The sequence below is a fragment of the Astatotilapia calliptera genome, chromosome 6 (assembly GCF_900246225.1).
Source record: "Astatotilapia calliptera chromosome 6, fAstCal1.2, whole genome shotgun sequence".
In the NCBI taxonomy this organism is placed as follows: Eukaryota; Metazoa; Chordata; class Actinopteri; order Cichliformes; family Cichlidae; genus Astatotilapia; species Astatotilapia calliptera.
In genome coordinates, this window is record NC_039307.1 from 3,423,403 (window position 1) to 3,443,643 (window position 20,241).

The following is a 20,241-nucleotide window of genomic DNA, read 5'->3' on the forward strand; positions in this document are numbered from 1 at the left end:
TACACGTGGTACTGCGCCGCATCAGCTTTGTTGATACATTCTCTGATTTGACGCCCAGCCCTATTTCCAAGTCATGGACTTACAACACTACGTAACACAGCGAAGGTCAAACAGTCACAAACCTTGTGGTCGACTCTCCCTGCTCCTTCCTGCAGCAGACAGATCAGAAAAGGAAAGATATTTGAGAACACATCTTTTCATAAAACTTCAGTAATAGTACAGTGCTTATATCAAAATACTGGTGCTTTTGCAAGTTTTAGCCCATTTATTAGAAATCTCATATGTTGTATTAAAGAGAGTTTAACTAATATTTTCCACTTTGTCTTGCATCAATTTTTGTATGGTAAGTTATGTAATCTACCACAGTGAACAGTCTTTTTTGGTCAAAATTACAATGTTATTGCAAGGTAATACAGTGCATCATTTTTTATTTTGCAGCTTGGTCTATTCCAAGACCAAGGAATATTGGGTATCTAACCCATTATTACAGGACGATCATTTTCTGCACAACCGCAGTGAGAGCCTGGTTCACACTACCAGAAATAATTTGGACCTGGGCACAGTGGAAGCTGCCCTCTGCCAGGTTGCCATTGGTCATTAATACTGGTCATAACCTTCTAGAACAGGGGTGTCAAACTCAAATACACAGTGGGCCAAAATTCAAAACTGGAACAAAGTCGCGGGCTAACATTAATATTTATTGAAAAATCTTCCTCCAGATATAAGAATGAATCTTTTGTTATGGACTCAAACAAGTTTTGCTGAAAAACTGAATATGGAACAAGCAAAGCCTAATACTAAACGACATATATATTAGCTGTATAATACCAGTAGGCCAGCTCTAATAGTAATTTGGTATGGCTTCGCGGGCCAAATGTAATTAGGCTGCGGGCCAAATTTGGCCCGCGGGCCAGAGTTTGACACCTATGTTCTAGAATTTCTAGGCAAAGCCAAGGGGGCAGGGTTTAGAGTTCAGAGTTCAGGGTTTAGAGTTCAGATGAGGTTCCTTCGAAGGGTGGCAAGACTCTGGATGGAGCATGAGGAGCTCAGTAAGTCAGGAAGGACTCTGCTTAGAGCTGCTTCTCCATCACATGAACAGGAGCCAGCTAGAGTGGTTCAGGTATCTAACCAGGACATATCCTGGCACCTCCTAGGTGAGGATGAGGTTAGTCCAACTAGCAGGAGATCCAGACCCAATAAGTGTCAAAGTTTTTGTGAAGTGAATGCATTATTCCACATAATAACATGAACTCGTTTGGCTTAATGAAAACCAAAAAACCAGTTTATAAAGCACACCCTGACATGTACTGGACAGTGAACCTGCTGGATGCGCTTCATGTTGGGTAATGCAGGTTGTGCCTCATATACTTAGCACCGAGGCTTTTCCAGGCAGCTGATTTCTATGTTTACTTTTGCTTTGCAAACCTTTTCAGCGTGTAAAGTTAGCGCGGCCTCAGCAGTAGTGTTAACGGCAAATGCGAATTCTTCTTTAACGGCAACATCATAAATGCAAAGTTTATGTCCACAGTGATGAATGACACACTCAGCATGTTTAAAAACTCCTTTACTCTCCAGTTGAAGTCGTGATGATGTGAGCTTTAGGAATTCATTAAAATACAAGTTATACATGATTTATAACCGAGGAGCTAAAACCTGCAAACGCACCAATGTGTTCAGCATGATAGGGAGATTTCTGCATCACAAGCTTTGCCAGCAGCTGTTTCTTTCACAAGTGCAGAGGATTTGAAGGCCGCAACACATCGATCAATAAGAGGCCTGATGGTGGAAGCCTTAACAAACAGCAGACTCACTACAAACATGCAGGTTCATGCACACTAAAGCAGCAGCGAGAGAAGAAAGTGACTTAAGGACTGCATGTTTCACACATTACTCCTTTAAATAAAGTAATCATAAAGCTATAACTGTACATTATATGTAACCATCTGCAATGCATTTATTGTATACATTGCAGATAGCTGTCCCAATATTTCCAGGCTCCACAGATGGCTTTCAAAAGCACATAGGAGGGGTGGAAAACAAACCCCAATCACTGGGTGTTTGCAGGGTGTTTAGGATGGATACCAAAAAATGCACAAATCATAAAATTTTAAAAATGTTCTTTAACCAAAGAAGAAAAGCTCCCCATTTCTATAATTCAAGGTGCATAACTAGCTCGAGTATTAACGTTTAGCAGCTTGGTTAGATGCCTGGATTATATCACAGAACTGTGGATAATTTTAAACAGAGTATTTAAATGTAAGTGCATAAAACTCATAAATGCCAATACTAAAACATGAAGTGAGGCGAGCTTTTAAGGGCAGCTTTTCTGCTTTTATCATGTGCTGTTTGGGACGATACCAGTCATTTCCCACAGCACGTGCCATCACACTGTGATGACCTGTCATTTTGACTTTCATTTAAATAAAAACATTATTGTGCCAATTGAACCCATGTGGGTTCTAGAGATTTATGATCTTTTCTAAAATGTGTAGTAACAGTACGTGGGATTATAGCAGTCATGCAGCGTATGTTGAGGTCTTTTATTCTGAAAGGAACAGGAAGAAGCTCTTTTTAGATATACGTTACATAGAGCAAAGCAGGTTTTGGTACAGACTGGGCAGCTTCATGAATAAAGTGCTCGTCTTAGGTCAATTTAAAAAATAGAATTTGCTGGCTGGAGTAGACACGGTATGATTTATGAAATAATAAATCAGAGGCAGGGATGTTTCTGAAACTTTCTTAGTCATAAAAATTATTCAGGAACTGCATAGTTAAATCTTTTACCTCACAGGGTATGAAACACAAAACTTCAGGAGCTTCTTTTCCAGCACATGTTCAAATTCTGATCTAGTCCCAACAAACTAAACATGAAGTCCATGATGTTTGTGTGGGACAACATGGGTGATGAGATTAATGCTAAAATGTAGATTGAATTTTTTTTGACATTGAGACAATTTAAGAAAAGGAACACAGCTTGCAGTTTTTTTTTACTTAATTCCATTTTCCCAACTTTTATAAGCAGAAGTAGAAGCTAAAGTTTGTTTTTATGCTGTTATGCGACATGTCAGCTGCTGCCGTGCCTGGAAATTATCTTTGAGTTCCAGCATCCTTGAGTCAGCACATCTGTTGGTGAGGTGTGTTTACGTTTGTGAACTGGAGCCAATAAAAATTTGGACAGTGCCTCAATATGTGGGGACACGAATAAAAATAATGTGTGGTCCCATTTAAAGTGTGACACCTTAAGACAGAAACCAGGTGAGGCGCAAACATGGAACCTGTGAATTGGCCTTCAAGCGGTTTCTGAATGCTGAGAAGCACCTGCAGCCATGCAACACTCCTACGACTCAGACAAAAACATGTCAACTTTGGTGACGCGGTCCAAACGGTTATAAAGAACACGTGAACACCAAGGATGATTCGGATTGGGCTTTTTAGAAACTTGTTCTGACACCGCTCATACAAAGTCAGGTAGGTGAAAGGAGAACTTTCATGTCATGACTTGTTTTGAGCAGACGCGCATCTCACATGGTGATATGAGCATTTAAAGTTTACCCAGAATGCACTTTTTGAAGTGAATTCTCTGGGGCGTCTGTTCCTCTACACTGCAGACATTAAAGTTGTGTTACTGAATACGATCTGAAACGCTAGGATGTATCACGAGATACTGAAGCTCAGAGATGTTTATAGAGCAGCGGTGTCAAACTCCAGGCCTCAAGGGTCGGTGTCCCTGGGTCAGCAGACCTGAATCAAATGATTACTTCATTACCAGGCCTCTGGAGAACTTTTTAGGAGGTAATTTATCCATTTAAATCAGCTGTGTTGGATCAAGGACACATCTAAAAACTGCAGGACACCGGCCCTCGAGGCCTGGAGTTCCCCACCCCTGTTGTTGTAGAGAAAAACAAATCTTACTTAAATAAAACCTTGATTGTGACACTCGTGGTGATTTGGTAGCAGTTTTTAAAAGAGATTAAATGTGATTTTCAGTCCTGAAGGTTTCATGTGGATATAATAAATACTGACACTTAAAAAGCCTTTAATTTAAAATCATCCCTTTTGTACTTTGAGGGCTGTAAAATTTTAAAAGATTCGCACTATGAAGGTAAAATTACGTATGGTTTTATTATAAATACCAACTTTCCTGTCATTGACAGTAATATGAAGAACCACTTGATGGAAGTTGACGGTTTGACGGCACTGGGGGAAATTTCTCAACTCTTTCCGCATCCCTCATCATTTTCTGTAAAAAAGCTGCACTACAGCTAAACCTTGACACACTGACAGACTGAAATAGGTGCGTCCCTCTAAATCACTCTGGGCCCAGGGCTTTTGAGAAGATGAGGGCTTTGAGTTCAAAAAGCCCGATTGGGTCATTGAAGCCACAATTGGAGTCATAAATAGACGTGCTATGAAAGGGTGACGGCTAAAATTGCTGCCTTGGTCCCTCAAAGCAGCGAACGTTCCTGGCCCGTTGAGCACTCAGTGCACAGACGGAGACATTTATAGAGAAGCAGATGAAGGAGTCAGCTTTTTTTTTTACATTAATGGAGCCTGGAAATTGTCTGTCATTTATAAATTAAAATTCTAAAATCACTTCTTCTATAAATTTTCAATAAAGAGAAAAAAAGCAGATACGTAAAACGACAGGACAGAGCAGGAAAAGTGAATAATCCAAAGAGGATCTAAATGAACTTTAAATTTGCAAAGTTGAAGTGCAGGAAAGGAATGTGGCACAGACACCAAATACAGACACCAGCTGCCATAGTTGTACCTACTTTGTAGGGCTGCAGGTATGCAACGCCTTCAAGTGAGGCTTCCAGGTAGCAATGGAAACCGAGTTCTCATCAGCCGCATAACTACGCCAAACACACTGCATGCAGAATACACAAAAAAAATAGGTGGAAGGGAAAAATTAAAAGACCCCCCTCCCAGAAAAAAAACGATAAACAGACAGAAAAAAGGTAAAAAAAAAAAACCCAAAAGAAAAACAAGGCCCCAGAGGGAGTCAGGAGAAGAGGAGAAAAGAAAAGAAAGTAAAAAAAGAGCTGATTAGTGAAAACTAAAACACAGATGTGTCACACGTCTGGGGTCGGCCGGCGGTCAGGCATGGATACATGCCTGTGGATAGGCAGGAGGCTCTCATAGTGCCGCCACGTGGCGTCCAGGTAGGGCCTGGTGCTGTCGGTGGAGTGATAACGCCACGCAGCCTGGTACAACATGGGGATGCACAGGATGAAGAGGAGGAGGAGGAGATGGGAGCATATGATGGACAAAAGGAAAAGGAAGCATGTGGGGAAATATACGAGGAGGTCAATGTGAGGTCAGCACCAGTGAAAGTCAGGATGAAACTAAAGGTGAGTGAAGATCAGGTAGCAGGACGGAGGGGATCGTTGGTGTTTCTGTGCTTTATACCATAGACTGTATAAAAAAGACAGACATACAGTGGGAGGAGTTTTCTCTGTAACTCAGCTCTTGATTTAACATCGCCGTGGTTCCTCAGACCCCAAAAAATAAACAAAAACAAAACAACCATCCCCCCAAATAACCCTGCCAGGCTTTCGGATTGTTTCAGACAATAAGCTCAGTAGGAAGGAAATGTTTTTGACACATTTAAACAATTGCTTTAATCCAAACTGGATTTCATCTGAAAGCTGATGACGAGTCCCAGGTATTTAACCCAGGATTGTCACGTTGGAGTTCGTTCCGGACATGTTGGCCTTGTTTGCGAGTTGTTGTCCCACCCTATCATCATGTCGTTTGTTAAGGTCATATAGGACGAGGACTGAATGTTGTTAGATCGTCTGGAAAGGGACCTCAGGACCGAATCATAGGTGGCAGATAGTTGGAGTTGTTGGACACCACTTCAGTTCAGTGGACAGAGATGCTTTCAGCCACCTACAACACTGACTCCTCATCAGCTTTAAAAACTGAAGAAGCCTTTGGAACGTCAAGAGATCATCTAGATTAGATGAGCTGAACAGACATTTCAAAGCATAAATAAAGTCACACAGTTTTTTTCTCCTTGTCATGAATCTTCCTTGGGCAGTGGTGGTTAGCACAGCTGCCTCACAGCAAAAAGGTCCTGAGTTCAATTCCACCATCATGCTGGGGTCTGTCACACCTATTGGTGTGAATGTGAGTGCGGATGGTTGTCTATGTGTTAGCCGTGGAACATCCCTCGGTTCCACCTGTGCTCGTAACGCCTGCTTTCAAAACGGCAAGAAAGGAAGAAAAACAGGAATCTACAACCCAAATGGTGATCTCATGGTAGCCATGACCATCTTTTATATACAGTCTATGGCTATACTAGTAGGAGGTGAAAGAGATGATTGAGCTTTGAGAAGATGAGGAGAGAAGTGGGCTGCACAGGGTGACGATATCTGCTTTTCACTGGGTTTCGTCGAGTCCACGAAGGAAAAGGACAAAGTGGAGAATGACAGTCGCTTATAGATTTTAACAACACTACAGTGGATTGAATCGTCAACGTTAACGTCTTCATTGTCCAGCCCAAAGCAGAGATATGTGTCAGAGACAAAAGAATGACAGGGTGTCTGTTTTACCTGGATGAGGTAGGCCGCTGGGTTTCTTCTCTTCTCAAAGTGCTTCTGTCTGTGCTGCTCCTGGACCTTCAGGGCAAAGCCTGAACCCAGAATACCCTGAAATGATATAAACAGAAATAAATACACACACCACAAATACACCATGATGTGGTTTCGTGCACTGGTAGCAGTGACTTAAAGAGAGTATCCTAGTGCTCCTGTGCAGGCTTCCAGAAGTTAGCCAATAAGAAGAGAGCAGGAAAGCGCTAAAACAGCTTGTTTCAGAGAACTTTTATGTCCTCAAGTAGGTACATAATTCAATTTAATGACTGAATTACTGTGACTGGAAATTAACTGAATGTTCTATTACAACAATACAACAATAATTATTATTATAAACTGCAATAATAAGGTTGTAAATTTACATTAAAAAAGAAGCAAATTTCATAAAAAAGGAAACTTTATGAGAGAAAAAAAAATGAAAACCTGTTACAGAAAACTGATTCATAAAAAAAGAATAACTTACAGCTGGCAAGGCAAAGAAGGAGATGCCGAGGAGGGCGAACCCCGCGGACAGCATCCGCCCCGTCCACGTCTTTGGCGTCTTGTCTCCGTAGCCGATGGTTGTCAGGGTGATCTGTGAAAACAATGATTATTATCAGGGCCTGATGGATGCTCATATGCAGCCCCTGGCTGTTTAAACAGGGAACTTTTAAACAAATGTTATATTTAAAATTAAAACTTATGCTGTATCAGAACTTGCAAGTGACCTGGTAACGCTGAGGTTGTCTATGACTTATCTAAACATCTACAAGCTATTAGTAGTTTTTTTATTTAACAGTAAGACGTCATTAGTTGGAAATTATAAAGTCATGTGGAATACCTATACCTACCTATATGAGACCTGTTTTTAAAGGCATCTTTTAAAGGTTGTAGGACAGAAACTGGTTTCATCTTTTTGTTTGTGCCTCAGGCAGCTTTTGCAGTTTTGGTGAAATGGTCCTTTAAGTGATATTAAAAGGGGTTATTTGGTTAGTAGACTTGAATGAAAATGCATCCTCTGCTTTACTTACACCAATCTATTAAGACTGCTTTTATTTCTGTCAGACTGCTCAGTGTTAAATGTCTTCTAGTACGCATCGCTCCATTGTATTTGCATCTTTTTCCCTTTTGCATACAGCCTGATTTTCTCCATACAGAGACATGATTTTAAATGATGCCTTCAAGCACTGCAATCACATCTGAATGATTAAACCTGCGCAGAGGCTTTAACGGGCGTCAGTCTGTGCGGCCTTGGTTCCAAGAACGCTGCTGAAAGCCGGCGGCTCAAATGTTTATTCTGCCTTATCTGAAAAAATAAAGTTTTCTAAGGCACCGAATGTGCACTCCTCTTGTCCTTTATGTGCAAAGACCTACCGAGCATCTGATGATGTTGTGCAGATATACACGGAGAGGGCGTTTTGACAATATGAAACCTCAGATTCAATGAAAATGGGACTCAAACATCTCGATGTCAGCAAGTGAAGTTTTAATAGAATTAAAAGAGTTAATTGCAGTAATGATTTAAGTTGATGGTACTTAGTGCATCAAAATATGACTGCTGGATAAAAGCATTCTCATGTATTCAACAAAAGCCTGAAAAGGAGCATTTAATGAAGTGTATTCACCATTTAATGACAGGGGCAGATGTATCTGGCCGTGGACTGAAACTGGCAGAAAAACCTTACTTGGCTTTATTACTGTGCCGGTTTTATCTGCCCATCTGTACAGATATCCATCCATCTACCTCTTTGATTTGGAAGCCTGAACATTTTTCATTCAGGCTCTGATTACCATTCATGACAAAGGCTATTTTACACCATTATGAATTTCTGAGCCGGATTAATAATGGTGTTTAACGGAGCCGTGCAGGACTAATGTTTATGGACGGCTGTTGGTGCTCAGAGGCAGAGCTGAACAGGAGATAATAACAGCAAGGATTCTGCTTTTCTGCATCCAGAGCACGACACACTCATCTGAAAATACTCAGAGTAAAACCTGTACTCTGCTGATGTCCAAGAAAGTCTAACTCAGGAGGGTCAGGTGGCTGCAGAGATTGGCTGACAGCTGCTAAAAAAATCATTTCTATCAGGGCTTTTTACTAAAGTACAGAAATTCCTCCAAACTCACCGTGCCCCACCACAAGGCATCCGCATACGTAGCAAACTCATTGTTGAACTTATTCTCCACAAGGTAGACAAGGAACGAAGAGAAGATGAGGACCAAGAAGCCGATGTACCAGGCGGTTACCAGTTCCTGCAGAAGTCAAAGAGGTCATTCAGAGTTTAATGGTGGAAAAAGGAGCATTTATTTAATGCACATCGACCTAAAACCACTTTTCTCTGAACACTGAGGTCAGAAACAGAAATAAAATAATGACGTGATAGGTCACGACCCTTTACAGAACCTTCCTCTGATGCAGTCACTTATTGGTTTAGACATAAATATGATAAAACACTGCGACCAACTTCCTGATGTGCTGCTAAAACAGCTGCTGAACTGCCTGCTCTGAACTCTACAAGACCTCTGAATGTGCCCAGTGTTACCTGCAAATCAGGGACTGCAGCTAATCTGACTCATTGCTCTGCTCGAACAACGCTGTAGGAACACAGCTGTGCTGGTGTACACTTTATCAGGAACATTTAGGTAGGTGATGAATGCTCATGAAACCCTCTGTGACCTCAAAATAGCAAGGAAGAGCAATCAAACTATCATGCAAGATTAGTCTACTAGCTTAAAAATAAATAAATACTGCATTTAATCGCCTATTTAATCGCAATTTATGACAGTATGTTTGCACTGAAGCACCGCAGCAATTTCCTAATGTTGTAAACCTGCTCAACATTTGGCAATAAACCCCTTTCTGATTCTGATTCTGATAACATTTCATCTTTAACACCTTTAATTGTTTTAATCGTATAAACATAGCGTTACAGAAACATCTTGAGATTCCCTGAAGCTTGATCAGAAGCTTGATCTGCAGATGCCCTCCTCGCCTACCTTGCTGTGTGCGTAGACTACAGAGCCCAACAGCTTCCAGGTGCCTCCCCTTCGGTCCATTCGCACCATTCGTAGGATCTGCAGGAAACGCAGGCTTCGCAGGACTGACGTGGCAAAGATGTTGCCCTGGCTACCTGCTGACACCACCGCCACTGACGCTATCAGCACTATGATGTCTGGAATGAAAACACAAAACGACGGCTTACCAGCAGAAGAGGATACAATTCTTTATGAAGCTGCCTTTAAAATGATCTGCACTGATAAATATGTGTTTTCAAACAGAAATAATCTATACAAAGCTACACTATACAGACAAATCTGCTGGGTCACCAACACACTACACCTACAGGAGCTGCCTTGCTACAGGAACCAGGCCGTGAAGCTCCTGGCATGCCAGAGGAAGACGACCACAAAAAGATCAGAAAAACTTGAAATACAGTTTTTATTATGGTGGATTATGAAAACTGATTTTGATGCTAATGCTAGCTGAAGTTTGGACCTCTGCAGTTACTGAGTCAACAGAGCATTATTCATGTTTATGCACTTTACCTTCTCTGTGCTTGATTTTATACACCTGTGACTGAAACACTTGAATTCAAAGGCTCAGAGGTGTGCACCAACACTTGTGCACAGAGTCTATATTTAAAGAAAAAATTTTAACCGAGGGAAAGTTGGCAGAACCGGACTTCCACAGATTGATAATAAAACATCAGCAGTGCTGAAAGTGGACACACAGAGACCACCTGGAAGTGTAGTTTTTGGTATTTATGGGTGGTGCCAGAGAACTTTATGATCCCAGAAAGGCTTCCCGACTGTGCATTATAACCCTGGAGGCCAGCTTGGCATAAGTTGACCTGCTGTCAGATCTATTTACTGGAGATATATATTACTGTAATACTAAAATTGATTAAATATTCAATATTACTAATATCTGAATGGACTCGAATATACACGCCACATGCCTCTAACGGCCTGTGGAGTGAATCTTACTTGCTTCGGGGTGCCTTGCTTCACTGCCTTCCTTCCATAAACGGTCAGCTACGTAAACATGAAACAAGAGCTCAGAAATTGAGTTTTTTAATCACTAATTTCAACACTCAGCTCGCTGTCGGGCTAGCGATTTTGCGAGCCCTGTATCTGATTGAGGAATCACTCATCTTTGGAAAAGAGAGTTTATTACAGAGAAATGGCTCTTTCCTAAATAAAAGCTATACTATCCGCTTCTTCTGGGCTATATTCTCAGCAGCATATTGTAGCGGGTCAGGGGTGTTCGGGGTTCTGTTTGTACAGTTATGTTTTGTTTATGTTGCCATAGTGACGGGTGACGCCCTCTCGCTGCGACGGTGTGTCCTTCCGGGGTCAGAGGGCGCCCTGTGTGTTGTTGTTGTTGTTGTTGTTGCTATGCCGTTGCCGCGCTGAGCAGTTAGCTAGTGGCAGTGTTCTTCTGCAGATGTCAATAAACGGCTGTGCTCCCTGGCTAGCTCACGGGAAGCAAGACCAAACGATACCTCCGTCTCCTCGTTGTCTGAGCTCGCCACATTGGTGTCAGAAGTGGGATGATGGTGGCACCCCATGTTCTGACCCGAGTGACTTTTCCCCCGCCGGTCGTGACCGGCCGGTGCGCCAAAAGAAGGCACCTGGACATTTGCAAAGTGAAAGCAAAACACAAGCGCAAATTCAAACGCGATTTCAATATGTCAAATATTGACAGTGGCTCACCGATGCCAATGACATAATTACCCAGCTACATTTCCGAAAGAATGCAAAAGCATTGACATATATGTTTCCTTTCTACAATAGCCCTTCCTACAATAGCCCGCTAGCCCCGGGACGTCGGGCTAGCGATTTTGCAAGCCCTGTGTTACAGGCATGGCCCTTTAAGGATGAAGCCTGATGGGAAATGTATTCGGGATGTGTGTAGCGGGACTGCCTGGTGTGTGTGTGAAGAGAGAGAGCGGAGAAGGGGAAAAAGTAACGGTTAGCTACAGAAGAGACGAAAAGAAAAGAAATAAAAGGAATATAATAACTCCCTCGACAGCCAGAGTTGTGTCGGCGATGCTCGCTGTGAGTAAACTGTTTCAGCCCACTGTACGCGGTGTTCGTGCCTTAGAGAAGAAATAAAGTTCGGTGAAGCAGTTTCCTACGCCTCCTTCGATCTTTTTGCTAGCGGAGTTGACCTGTATAGTAAGCTGTTGCTGGCTACGAGTCAGTTACGGAACCTTCAAGTAACTGCCAGAGGTTTCCTTACTACGGTTCGGGGCCGCGGATCTGGCGCGGTAACACCTGTATCTGATTGAGGAATCACTCATCTTTGGAAAAGAGAGTTTATTACAGAGAAATGTCTCTTTCCAAAATAAAAGCTATACTATACGCTTCTTCTGGGCTATATTCTCAGCAGCATATTGTAGCGGGTCAGGGCTGTTCAGGGTTCTGTTTGTACAGTTATGTTTTGTTTATGTTGCCATAGTGACGGGTGACGCCCTCTCGCTGCGACGGTGTGTCCTTCCGGGGTCAGAGGGCGCCCTGTGTGTTGTTGTTGCTGTGCGGTTGCCGCGCTGAGCAGTTAGCTAGCGGCAGTGTTCTTCTGCAGATGTCAATAAACGGCTGTGCTCCCTGGCTAGCTCACGGGAAGCAAGACCAAACGATACCTCCGTCTCTTCGTTGTCTGAGCTCGCCACATTGGTGTCAGAAGTGGGATGATGGTGGCACCCCATGTTCTGACCCGAGTGACTTTCCCCCCGCCGGTCGTGACCGGCCGATGCGCCAAAAGAAGGCACCTGGACATTTGCAGGACTTTGTGTGGGGTAATGGGGTCGTCGGGGACGACTGACCCCTTAGGTGGGGGCTATGTAGTTGGTCAGGGCTATTCGGGGTTCTGTTTGTACAGTTATGTTTTATTTATGTTGCTATAGTGACGGGTGACGCCCTCTCGCTGCAACGGTGTGTCCTTCCGGGGTCAGAGGGCGCCCTGTGTGTTGTTGTTGTTGTTGTTGCTATGCCGTTGCCGCGCTGAGCAGTTAGCTAGTGGCAGTGTTCTTCTGCAGCATGCATGCTTGTTGTTTTTGTCTGCTTCCACTTGTCTTTGCACTAGGATGATGTCTGCGTAAATGTGCAGTCATATTCGTTGTGTTCCCACTAGTGCTGTCAGCGTTAATCTCGTTGAAATGACGTTAACGCCACAACACGGCAAATCTCCGTTAACGAGCTACCCCTGCGTGGGGCTAGACGGCCAACACTAACGAGCTAACTGCGCTAACACACTAGTTCCCACCCATGTAATTGAGCATTGCGTGGCACATCCAACATACTGTTTTACTTTAGTCCATGACGCGCTTACCTTCAGGGTCATACCTCACATGAAAACCAAAATAATTCCAAACGCCAGATCTGAATGAGGTTGGGGGAGGTTCAATTTGCCATGTTGCAAGGAGAGCTTAACTTCTGTCTCGCTAGCTTGCCCTGCGCTCTTCCTTCTGACGATGCTGTCTGTGTTGAGCGCTCAGTGGATCTGCGCTCGACAGTGCAGCCTAGGCGGAGTAGTCAAACGCAGATTCACTGAGCGCTCAACACAGACAGCATCGTCAGAAGGAAAGTTGATAAAATAAATTACAAATTTTGTATTGTTTGATACATATGCATACCGAACCGAAAGCACTGTATCGAACGGTTCAATATTGATAAGAGTATCGTTGCACCCCTAGCGATTATGTGTAGTGATTTATGTGTACGTTCTGTGTGCACTCAAAAAATAAGAAAACTGGCTCTCAGAAAAAACACGACTATTTCCCTCATCTCATTGACAGCTCCAAAAAAAAGAAAAGACTGCTCACTCCTGCTAGCAGAAAAGAAAACAGAAGCAAGTATATCTTGTTGTTATTGATCTTAACGTGAAACCATCCTATCAAAATTCATTCTCATCTGAACGCCAGTTAGACGGTTCGACGTCTATCATGCAGCAGCAATAACAGTAAGTCAGCGTTGTCATCTCTCGCTGCTCACTGCAGTAAATCAGCCCAACAAAGGCTCCATATTACTGGAGATGACATAATCTGCCACAGGCATCAACAGCACAATAGCAGCCTATGGCCTCTTCCTATACAGAGTATATGCTGATTTAAGTTGCCTGGCTACTGCATCGATCTGCTGTTTACACAAACACAGCAGAGGGAGAGGTAATTGGCTAAAACAGTGCTCTGCTGTATATCTGAAAGCAGAGCTCACACTTCTGCTTTGTTTCCTTTTAATTTCCCATAAGAGCATAAAAACTGTGACAGACGTAAACACGGGCACAGAGAGGCAGACGCACACAGATCTGACTCTGTGCAGAGGAAGTTCACACAAAGCACAGCGAGCACATGAATAACACCAAACCCACAAAGAGCACAGACAAATAAGACCTCGTCCAACTCAAAAAAAAACCCCAAATCTCCCCATCTCGGCGATGCTCCGCGTTAAACTCTACACCCGGGCCGTGCTATTTTACTTCACTGTGTACGAGAGGATTTCCCTTCTGTCCTTCAGTTGAACCCATTTTTTTAAAAGAGAGAATGTTTGTTGAGGTGAAGCTGATGGTCGTATAAATAAACAGATCAGTTGACCCACAGTGGGGAGAGGAAGAGAAAGGGGAAAGGTCATGAGCAGCAGCGGCATTACAAATACATTAAAGGGGCACCAGCAGAGCTCGCCGACTTTGAAGGTGCTCAGAGGAAAGTAAAAAAAACAAAAAAACCCCACAAAGAATCCAAAGATTTAAATCAGTCCAGCTGACTCTACACAGGCATTCAGCCCTACAGACAGCACATCTCACGATAGCTCCCCAACAGTGAAGTCAAAAATGTAGGAACATTTTCACTCATCACACATCCATTCATCAATCCGCTTGTCCAGATCTGGGTTTCTGAGGAGCTGCCCAAACCGCCCGCCCAAAACACACTTGTACATGGACTAAATGGCCTGTAACATCAGGCCAGATACACTGTACTACTGAAGCACTTCCCTACAGGTTAAACCAAAGGATGCAGGTGAATGAAGTCCACGAAACACATGTAGACTGGTTGGACAAACTCCTATCCTCACTTATCCTTAAATATCATTCCAGGTCCAGTGTTCCACAACCAGGATAGAAATTGCGTATTTCAGTCTGAGTTTTTCACAAACCAACTTCTTCCCAGTTTAGAACTTAAAGACGGCAAAGAGCTCAGCTTCTCAATGAAACTACACAGACCGGTGGGCGGCCTCCCATTTTTAAACACCTCCACTGCAAAGCTGCACTTTCTGCAGATTTTTAAAGGGCAAGCAAGACCAGCAACAGCAAGTGCACATATGCAGAACATATTCAGTTTCCAGAACAGATCCGAATGCAAACCTGCAGAGTTGATGGTTGATATGATCAAATTGTGATGAATGATCACAATTTGAAGGTCTTCATTTGAAACACAGTGTTCTGAGCTTCAGGCAAAACTTCACACGAAAGAATGTGAGCGTGAAACCAGACAAACACAAGAAAGCTGCATATTATGACAGTCCATCCTCAGGCGCATCATTCAGATGCATCTCCATAAGGGCCGAGCCATGTGCATCACAGCCACCATGGAGTCATTTACTCAGGCTGTCAGCGGACATGCTTCCTTTAACCCCCGGGGAGTCTTTGGTCTTTTAAATGACTCACAGGGACAAATCACCTGTTCACACCAGTTAAAGCGATGCTAGTTTTCATTCCCGCTTCATTTGCGAGTTAATGTTGGTCGCTCTGAAGTCACAGACTAACACATCTTTAGATCACGCTGGTTAAAACGTCATATCAACATGAAGATTCTGCACGCGGTGCTTATTCTGAGCACAGAAACTTCCTTTGGCGTTCGGCTGTTTTGGCATCAACATGCCGCCGTACGGCTCCAGTGAAGCTGCTTGATCGCGAGTAATTAGGGAGCCCTGCTGCCACAAATAAACTGGTTAACAGAATTTCCACTGGGCACGATGCAGCAGCCAAAGTGAAAAGAAAAAAAGAACTGCTTAAAGGACTCCACAGAAGAAGAAGAAATGATTTAACTTCTGGGCCAAAAGTAACAGCAAAAGGAAGAACATTTTAAATGAGTTCAGCTGGAGGCTGTATTATTTTTAGATATTCAGACCAGGATATCTTATTATTCTAGCATTATTAAAGCATTTTAATGTAAGACAGATCAGTCAGATCCCGTGCATCCATTAAAGTAAATGTTGCTCGAGTTTAAAAAGTACTATCAGCAAAAGTATAAAAACTAAAAGCACTCATGTTTACAAGATTAATATTTTTATTACACTTACAGAGCAGCTTAAAATGGAAATACTCAAGTATAAATACCTAAACTGACTCCTGAATGATTTTCAGGAGTCAGACAGGTTTACTTTCCCCAGGTTGTGCAAATGTTAGCATGACAGTACCATCACCCTAGTGTTCTTCTCTAAATGTGTGTTGAACTCTGTAAATGTTTTAACTATCTGCGCAAATATCAGTGGTTAATACAGCATACAGATTTTTCCTGTCTGTATAAAAGCTAATCTGTCCTGTAGCTTTTACAGAGTTTTCTAAATCCAGGATTAAAGAAAAGGGAAAATACATTTGTGTTCTTCAAGGTTGGATACAAATAAATCATTCGTAAGATTCACCGCTGTCTGGATGAGCTCACTTTCTACACCTTTAGGCACTTTCAAACTATCACACAAATATGCACAGAGTTTGTTTAGAATCACTGAAGTAAAAACAAGCCCTCCTGTTTCCATCTACAACCACTTATGTTTGACATGGCTCTAGAAGAACATCAGCACATAACCGAGCTGACATCACTGATAGGACACCGAGTCAGAAACGGAGATAATTGGATGGAGGCTGGTTGCAAAGTGGCTTGCAGGTGTGCAGCACCTGTGTGAAGGCTAAAGTAGCATATACAGTGCAACCTACCTGAGATTTGGTAGCTGTAGGCTGACTTCATGGCCTACCTGAACCAACACTATGATCAATTAAAGGTCACTGACCCTACATATCATACTCAAGGAGATGTTGCATAAAACGGCACTCAAAGCTACTCACATTTTTCTCTTTCCACTAAAGACATGATCCACTTTAAGTCTTGCCATTCTCAAGGCTTTCAGCATCTCTGAAGTCAAATTAATTCATGATAATCCTAACAATAATCCTGGCGATACAGCAATGCCCAGACTGAGGAAAGACTGAGCTACACAACCAGTTTCACTTCATTTAACCTGCCAGGGGCTAAACTTGGCATAAACCAGGAGTTTGCTCATTTAGAAATCTTCATATAGAGAAATAACTGCAGTCATGGCAGAAAAAAAATCAACAACAACAACAAAAAAGTTTTGCCAGTAGCACAAATTCTGTGTTTCATAAATCCTTGAACAGCATTAATCTATGAATCTGGTTTTCCTGCAGTTCTCTGTAGCAGGCTGGATATCTGCTTCATTCCTGCCTTATCAGAGCTCCACACTAAAACCATCCTCAAAGACCAGCTGCTTCAAAGATCCAGGAGTAATCTGGTAACAATCTGTGCATTTTCCAGCTTGTCCTGTGACATTTTATACCATGCTACAAGTAAAAAGTGATAATTAGTCACTGACATTAGGTGAGAAATTCACATTATTTTATACATTTATCCCACAAGTATTTTACTGCCATGACAGTTACGTCAGCTTCTGCTACCCAGCGTTCAGTCTCCAAACCGGCCACAGTGGGAGCTGGTTCAATGGAGGACTAAACCAGAGCTGGTTCTGCACTGGTTTAGTGGGAAGAGCTACCAATATTTCCGATTCAGTCACACTAACACAAAGAAATCACCCACTATCACTCTGAAATCTTAAAATCCAAACGTTTTTCTGCAAATGATGGAGAATAATTGCCGTCATGCTCTGGAGTTAAAGTCGATGTCTGTGCACAGAAACTAAAATTAGTATAATAAAAGTTGTAATACGACCAAAACTACACACAGACGCAGACAGAGTCATTTTATACTGCAGCACAGTCACAGGGTTTCTCTCTGTAGGGATGTGCGTTATGATTCAGCTCCATTTATCCTTCAAATCCTTTCTTTTACTTTCTCACTTTATTATTTTTCCACGCTCGCCATCACACGCCGTCGTCTTCTCCATTTCTCCTTATCTCTTACTTATATTTCACTCTTCTTTTGCTCGCTCCCCCGTCAGTGCTGAACAGTGACGACCGGAGCTTGCGACGCACTCGCTGACCTCGGAGCCCTGCTCTCCCTCCCTGCGAGCGCCCTACTGTACTTTGAAAGAAGCAGCAGAGCGATCCTTGTCTAAACAGTGGAAAGAATAAAAGGCAGTTAATGCAACCTCATTACGTAAATGCTCTCTGCGCTTATGAGGCCTGACCACAGCTGAAAATGACACCAGCAGACTTTGGTCAATAGCGTGCCATGGGCTGCATTCACAGAGAGGACGCAGAGCGGTCCGCTAGAGGGCAACTGTAGGGTGAAACAATGAGAAGGGAATGGCTTTGTAGCTGGAAAACAAAACCTTTAAGCAGCGAATTAATCACCCAAAAAAAAAGAAAAAAGAAAGGCGTGGCCCAAAGACTCACCGATGACACAAAAGGGCTTCCTGGCAAAGCGCAGCCGACCCTGCCATCCTCTGTAGCGACAGCAGCATCCCGCTGACCAGATACGGATGATGAATTCCAACCCGAACACCACAATCATCACAAACTCCTGTTGGAAGCATAGAAACAACAGTTGTTTTGGAAGCGTGTTGATGACGGCAACAGAGAGCATTAATCTGGTTTTCCAGGGATTAAATCAAACACAGTTAAGCCAGTGGATATATTAGACAGGAAGTAAACAGTTATGCACCAAATACACTGGCAAAGAGAGAAGCAGATGTAAGGACCAGAACAAATGTGCCTGACAGTCCGGGTCATGGTTGGACTGAGGAGAGACAAACTTACAGGTTGTTGGTGGAGCGCGGCTGATGTGTATAAAAGAAAGACACAGCATAGTTTTGGCTCAGTATTTTAACATCAGGCTCTGGGAACTGAGCAACTGGTCTCCACAGAGACTCAAAAGTCAAGCCAGTGTAAAAATGCCACAAAGTGCAGTTCCTGTAATGTCCACTTGAGGCTGTCTCCTGACGTGAGTCGATCAACGTAGACTTCGATGTTAAAAAGTCCAATTTTACAGCAGAAGTAAACAGGTTTACAGCCTGGTATACAAACAGAGCTTTGATCTCTACAGCTGATTTCTCCCTTCATAACAACTGAATTATTTTTTTTAACAGTGTTTCAATATCAGAATCTGACATTGTTTCAATATCAGAATCTGACATTGTTTCAATGTCAGATTCTGATATTGTTTCAATGTCAACAGTATTAGAAAATATAACGTTCAATCAATGTCAGGTTTCAACATTGATTCAATATCAAAACCTGACGTTGTTTCAATATTAAAAAAGGGTGCAAGAGTGACGTTAGGTCAACGTTAGGGTCAACGTTGATTCAATGACATCACCTGATATTGACAATGTTTCCTTGCTATCTGGCTTGACGTTAGGCACTGTTGGGGGTGTGGTAGGTCGTATCTTGGCTGTTACTCGTATGCTGGGCTTTACCTTTGCTAAATGAACCAGTGAACTGGACCTCTGGACTCTGCTGTTAGTGCTTTTTGGAGCTTTTTAATGCACTTACTTGACCTGTTGTGCTTTTAATGGTACGAAGCAACTGTCCGAGAAGTCTCCTTCACTTCAATTCAGTTCTAATATTATTTCATTACTTAGCACTGATGCTAGCCACAATGCTAGACCCTTTGGATGCGTTTCAGGAAGATCTGCCAAATCAAACCCACTGTGGTGACTTAACTTAGCACTAATTAGCAGATATGTGCTCGAGTAGACTGTACAGTGTATAGATGTAACCTGCTAACCAAGCCAGCTAGCATTAGCTCAGAGGTTAAGAAGCTTGAGTTCTGTCTACAGACGTTATAAAAGATACACGCTGCATTCTTTTTAATGGCCACCAGGAGGCAAAGACATCTGGTCCTGAAAAGTAAACAGGAAACAGTCCTTCACACAGAACTCTGTGAATGCTTTCCTGCTGATTTTATGAGCTCAGTCACTCATTTTAGAAATGATTAATTATCTGTTTTCTTCCGGTTATCCGGGGCTGGGTGGCAGGGAAAGCAGCCTAAGCAGTGAAGGTGCTCTCCCTCTCACCGGCCGCCTCCTGTGAGGTGTTCCTAAGCCAGTGGAGAGATGTAATCTCTTTAGCCACGGCATCTCCTCCAACCTAAACTATTTATTAAACTCTTTAAAATTTGGTTATTTAATCACTGGCCAGTTACTTGTCAATCATAAGTTGTTGTTTTAGTTGTTTTATTGACTTATTGTCTTCTATATTTTACTGCATCACGGTTGTGCATTTTATTGATTTTAGTGGTTTTACATTGTTAAGCACTTTGTGCTGTGTGGACTGTTGGAAATGTGCTATATAAATAAACTTGAACTTGACCTTGACCACAAGTTAATGACCAATGAGCATGCTCCAGCTCCAGGCGTGATCAGTTGGACAGTCGGATCCACCTCTCACTCATCACATCTGGTTTTAAAACTTGAGGCTTTATAACGAGACCTCACTAACCCCTGGATGATGTCATGATAGCCTGTC

The 20,241-nt window shown here is 42.7% G+C and overlaps 1 protein-coding gene across 4 annotated transcripts in view; it reads right to left on the reverse strand.

The window, feature by feature from the left end:
• LOC113023576 (potassium voltage-gated channel subfamily KQT member 5-like) overlaps positions 1-20,241 on the reverse strand; it is a 135,153-nt gene that overhangs the window by 15,090 nt on the left and 99,822 nt on the right. For 3 of the 4 annotated variants that reach the window (XM_026169698.1, XM_026169697.1, XM_026169699.1), the window contains exons 3-9: positions 18,169-18,295; positions 9,579-9,754; positions 8,709-8,834; positions 7,066-7,176; positions 6,561-6,656; positions 4,776-4,870; positions 123-149 (exon numbers count right to left, since the gene is read on the reverse strand). In XM_026169698.1, coding sequence (XP_026025483.1) covers positions 123-149; positions 4,776-4,870; positions 6,561-6,656; positions 7,066-7,176; positions 8,709-8,834; positions 9,579-9,754; positions 18,169-18,295 — 758 coding nt within the window. Of the gene's footprint in view, positions 1-122; positions 150-4,775; positions 4,871-5,118; positions 5,208-6,560; positions 6,657-7,065; positions 7,177-8,708; positions 8,835-9,578; positions 9,755-18,168; positions 18,296-20,241 lie in introns of all 4 variants that reach the window. The other variant, XM_026169700.1, reaches the window with a different exon arrangement.